General features: G+C 37.3%; 1 protein-coding gene across 5 annotated transcripts in view; it reads right to left on the reverse strand.

Annotated features, from left to right (window-relative positions):
* The window catches only part of LOC103713154 (uncharacterized), a 28144-nt gene extending 22422 nt beyond the window's left edge, over nucleotides 1-5722 (reverse strand). For all 5 annotated transcript variants that reach the window (XM_089925293.1, XM_039125544.3, XM_039125546.3 and 2 more), the window contains exons 1-2: nucleotides 5491-5722; nucleotides 1613-1650 (exon numbers count right to left, since the gene is read on the reverse strand). In XM_089925293.1, coding sequence (XP_089781419.1) covers nucleotides 1613-1650; nucleotides 5491-5557 — 105 coding nt within the window. In that variant the 5' untranslated portion in view covers nucleotides 5558-5722. The remainder of the gene's footprint in view (nucleotides 1-1612; nucleotides 1651-5490) is intronic.
* Between the last annotated feature and the right edge of the window lie 278 nt (nucleotides 5723-6000).

Raw genomic sequence — 6000 nt, forward strand, 5'->3', positions numbered from 1 at the left:
ACTCTAAAAAATAATAAAGTGCGATTTTTCAGATTTTTAAACAATTCAGATAATTATAAATCGGTAAAAAAAAACATGAAAACAAAGAATTCAAGATCGTTGACATATTCATACATTTACCGACAGTTATAGAAAAGATGTGTACAATGAACCATGGTAAAAAAATCACCACTAGCAGATATTTTCTAATCTGCATGTTTCTTGGATAAATCATGAATAATGCAAGAAAAGTCACAAATTCAAGAATAATTGAATGTTCCTGCTTAATTGGATAACCCTGGAACAATTTGGAGAATCATTTATCCAACAATAACTTCAAGGGCAATTCAACAAATCTTTGATAATTTGGAGAATATCGTTACAATGTTTTAAAGAAGACGTAAAGTAGGGGGGGAAAGCAATTTAGGGCATTATTTAACCATATCTCGCCTTGACATTGTCTGCAGTTTTGCAGCTGAAAAGAACTTCAAAGTCTTTCCAGGTTATTTATGCAAGGAAAACCTTCACGTAAAATGGATATTAAAAAGGCGATGGATGGATTATGTGATTGTGAAATTGAGAGTCAATTCCCAGTTATATCTTTCATTCTTGATAATGGGTTCCTTTCTCCACAGTTTGCAAGACATGCAAAGATGCCTTTCACCTGTTGGTCTTCTTCCTCTTCAATGTGAATTTTGGCAAAGGAAAGAAAAGGAGGATATATTGGGCGAGAACAATAGGTGGTCTGACTTCTTGGCTTCAATTTCAGATGAGGATTTTTCATTCCTACATGCTGGATTTCTCCGTACCAACTAGAATGACACCATAATAGCAACTTTCAACCATAAGATAGTATCAAAACAAAATTATAGGGAAAATATCCTACAAGCATGTTTAGATCGATATGTCAAAATTGTATTGATACATCACTGTTAATTTTATAATGTGATTATCAGAAAGATAAAAGAGCAAAATATGTAGAACATCAAACAAAATAATAAAATGTGTTTAAGAGGGCGACAGAATCTATTGTGCCCATGCAATACAAGATCCGGACGCTAAAAAAGCTAGTCTGCAATTCTTTTAGGAAGGAAAAATGCAGGAGTTAAGAGTTCACAAATAAGGAGTGTATCGAACTAGAGGAAATAGCTTCAAGACAAATAACTGAGGTGATTTGCTAAAATGATGGCAATATAAATACTAGATAAAGAGGAAAATGAGTTATAAAATGTGATTCAAGCAAAATGAAGCAAAATGCAGGACAACTCGGAAGAATTTTTTACTAGCCACACTAATTGACTTATAACTTTCTAATCAAGACTAGTAAAGCAGGAAATTAAATGCAATCAGCAACCAAAGAGAGAAAGTAGTTCATCTATACAGATTAAAATGATATTGATGGTGACAAAGTTCTTTGATAGGTTTTTAACATAAGCTTGCAGTTCTAATGCCAAATAGGGAGAAGATTTGCTTAAAAGAAAAGGAAAAATTAAGTCTGTACAGCAAAGCACCGCATTTGTTGCCGATGCCAAAACAAAACAGCCACCAAAACTATTGGTATATGCCTTTTCACACAGAAGTATTTACAAGATAATGCAATTCTTTTTTTCTATGAAAACATTAAAGTGCTAACCTGCTTAAATCTGCGAGGGCGAGATGAGGTACCAGCAACTGCAATAGATTCGAAACCAAATTAGAAGAGAGTACAATGTCTTACCACAATCATGACAAACACGCAAAATTTTAAAGTGTGGACATAAGGACTTGTTGTTTCAACTTTATCTACAATATATTAATTGAATATCTTCATGGACTTATATAACATTACTTTAGTTCTTATAGAGCACCTATATGATTGACGTCCAATGCGCAAGTATATTGATCATCTCTTATACAGCAGTGGTGTTTGTCTTGCATTATAAGGCCGAAGCATGGGAGATCTCAGAAAAACCACACCCAGTAAGGTTGGTTCAACTCTACATAGATGTATCATATCGACTCCTCCAACCAACGTCAATCTCTCAGGAATAGGGAGTTGTCACAGGTTTCGGGACTTTTAGCCCCTATCACATAAAGCCCAGCTCCTGGACTAGACCGCAAATGGAAGGGCTTTGAATGCCAATTCCCACATACATGCATCTCGATTTTTATACAGCCGGTCGGTCGTTACTATTATACATCTGAGGCATGAGGAAATATCGGAAAAGTAGCCAGTCGTCTAACTTCACCAGTAGTATCCTGATCCCCATCCACTATTTGATCGAGCATGCATTTAAGCCTATTCCCCGCAGCCTTATTGTAGAAAAGGCTCGATGACTAATTGCTTCATTCTTTAGCCAAGTCCCAATAATTCTGGGTAAACCTAATGTTGATACGTGAATGAGAGCAGGATGACCAACTATATTGTTTTAGAAGTAATGCTTGACTAGCCTGACTAGGGCTCAGACCCTAACCTATTCTTCAACTTCAAGGTGGCGCTCCATCCTATCCATGCAAAGCTCAAAAACAACCCTATTTCTCTTTCATTGCCTAGCTAACCAATTCTGCTTTTCTGTCCCATTGACAATCATCCATAAGTCCAGTTGCTCAAACAAGAATTCCATCCTTCCACTGTACATGGCACCCAGACTTAACACAAGAACTAGTATAAAACAAATGCACTAGCAAGATCCACGATCCATGGCCAATAAGTTACAATCATTACTCTTAGAAGCCAAAAAAGGTCACAAAGTGATTTGACATCGTGATCATCTCACACACCATATCCTATTAATAAGAAAATACTTGCTATAGGCGCATCATTGGAAATTAACAAAAAAGAAAAAAAAAACACCTATTCACAGAAAATGGGCGACAGGGAGAGGAAGAGAAAGGGTGGGAGAGAGACAAGGTACCATGACAAGAAGCAAAAACAAAGAAATACCATAAACACATGCCCATTCTGCAGGGATGTGCAAAATTAAAAATCTAAAACATGAAAATAGGCAAGTTATGATGAAAGCACTTTAAGAACCTTACAAGTGTCCTTTTAAAGCAATTTCAAGTCCAAAAAAGCTGTTAGATGTTAAAGAACAGCATATTCAGAGACATACCATTTGCGGGATTGCTATCTTCACAAACCAAATAAGTACATAGCCACAACAGACATCTTTAAGCTGTAAAGAATGCATCCACAACTTAATTGCAACAGCCATCAGAATCACAAAGAGGACAACTGTTCAAGACTGTCAGAGAACTCATATAGCACCTACTTTGGAAAACTAAATATTTTTATATTGAAACCAATGTCATACAGGTCAGCACAATTAAACCTTTCAACAATATCATTATTAAGAGAAAAAAACTGTTTACAGGTCAGTCACACTAACCAGAATTTCTGTGAATCTATTACATTTTTTATGGATTCGTGGTATTAGTTTCCGTGCTAGATGTATTTAAGCACTTAAGAAGTTCAACTAACATCATCCCACACTTTGTTAGAAGGTCAAACTAGAGTAGATATTAATTATCATAACAGCCACATTATGATGGAAAACAAGGCTGATAAAATCTGATTTCTTTACTAACTCCTATGGAAAGCAGATTGGAACATTTCAGAGTAGAAATTTGCACAGGTTTACTAAGATGTTTATGTTGAAGGGGTTGGGTCAGATTGGTTTCAGGTCTGGTTAGGTTCCAGCATTAAAATTATTTAGAAAAATCAACCCACGCCCAACCCATTTGAAATCAAGTTGGACAATGTAAATTCATACCAAACCAATCTATTCTAAATAAAACCACCAACCATTCAAGTTTTCGCTCATCAAGCATATATATAACTAAAAAAATAAAACAAAACAAGGAATGCAAAGATCACAAACACCAAGATCCAATTTAACTTCAAATGTATCATCTTAATCATAATACAGTGAATTAATTTATGACAATCATAAACTAATGAAAAGATATAACTAGATAAATTTTAATCCCAAATCCCAAAATCTCATGTTCCACTCTGTCCTTTTTCTAAGTGAACTAAACCACATAGAAACAATTAAAGAATTATCAACTATATTACATCTAGGAGCCAGCTGGCTCCCCGTCGAACCATTCTGAGTGACCCAAGTCAAGGGGTTAAACCCAAACCCATTCATTTAAAATCCAGTTGATTTCAAGTTGGCCAAAAACTGATCCAACATTAAAGAAATCCCACCCAAACCCATTTATTCCGAGAAGGTCCTTGCAGGTTCGCAATTAAAGGTCAGAATTTGCCACCTCTAATTGAAGATGAACAAGCCCATAGGAGTTTACCCAAAGAAAAAAGTCCAGTAAGAAATTCTACTTTTTTTCTTCCATTTATGAGACTGTTTTCCCAACTGCACGTTCCTTTATATCCACAAGTTCATGTTGTTCAGAGTACGTTTATCTCCACGAGTCTCTTGTTTGCAGTACCAGTTAAGCCATTTACACTCCACTTAAATCATTTTCAGAAAAAACAAAACATATGCGTCTTAAGTGTTACATCAAAAGATCTAAATGCTCATCACCATAAGGTACTTGATGATGGAATACAAGCATAAGGAATGACGCAAGTGAAGGAAAAAAAGCGATGTGGCACCTAAAACTATGCCGATCATCATAATAGCAATGACAACTCTAGAAAAGCATCCTTAAGAAGTTTATTGATTAGCAGATCTATTTTCACAAAGAAAGAAGAATGAAAGAGAAATAGTGGAAGGAAAAGAAACCACAGAATCATGTTAGGAGAGTATACCACAATGGCATTCTTGCAACGACAATGCTAATCAAATTTTAAAAGAACCACATTTTCTGCTCCATCTTATTTCTTATTTGGGCCATAAAATATTTGCAGTTGGATCGCAATTACACCTCTTATAAGAATCGATAATGAAGAACAAAGTTCTAAGCCAGAAAATCAAGAAATTAGTTGGACACAGATGTGACAGTCTCTCTTGTTTATTAAATTCAGAAAACATAGCAGAAATTACACGCAGAATATTGAAAAGCCCCGGGATAGGATTGTCCCATGAGAAATAACTAATTATAACTCATCAGCAAGCACGGCCCTATTCCACAATCACATGATGAAACTATTTATAGTTCGACAACAAGATCCTTTGCTCCTAGTCCCCAACCAGCTCATAAGAATACGATGCTTACGGCACGGTTCCCTCCTAAAATCTTTTTAAAAAACCAATTCAGCAGCCAAAACCCAAAATTTCAGCGGAGTGCCGACCTCGATCAACAATTAGCTATAACAGGGCATCATACGGCTATATCCCGCCCTGCATCCTAAAATACGGGGTAAGTGCTCAATTTAGGTTTGCAAAAACACTGTTCTACAATCGGACCAAGCTGCGAATACTTCGAGCAAATTCAAACAATACCTAGCACGCAAGATTGCCAGCTGGGATATGGATGCAAGAAAAGAACAAATCAACAAAACCCTGGCAAGAAAAGATCTACGAAACCGATTTATGTGCAAAGAACAGGAAAGAGGAAAGGGCTTACTCATCTCTTCCAGGGTGGAGAAGTTCCTGCGCCCCGTGGGCTTGCCCTTAAACTTCCCCTTTCCCATGATCAAGACGCACGGATTGAGGACGAGGAGGACGATGAAGTAATAGTTCGCTCGCTCCGGCTCGGCCTCCCAAACCCCACACCCCTCCCGCCGCCTCGCCTTTTATTCTTTTTATCTTTCCTCGCGCGGATTGCCGAATCTAATCGAACTGCGATTCCTTCACCTGGTTGGAATATTCATTTGCAAATAAAAAAGTGATGGTGACGCGAATCTCGAAGCGCAATGGGCGGGCTTCGTTGGCTGAAGCGGACGATGGGCCGGCCCGAGAATCGGGAATCCACTGAGGACATCATGGGTGCATCTGATTCGTCGGGAATATATGAATGCTAGTGGATGGAGAACGAATTCTATTCCCCCCACGCGGCCACGACGGAAAGAAGAGGTCGGAGAGTTTTTCCTTCGTTTTTTTTTGTTACAATCGGAGGTTATATATATATATATAT

Source organism: Phoenix dactylifera, chromosome 1 (assembly GCF_051530095.1).
Source record: "Phoenix dactylifera cultivar Ajwa chromosome 1, Ajwa_hap1_PhDact_Kaust_v1.1, whole genome shotgun sequence".
NCBI classification, from domain to species: Eukaryota; Viridiplantae; Streptophyta; class Magnoliopsida; order Arecales; family Arecaceae; genus Phoenix; species Phoenix dactylifera.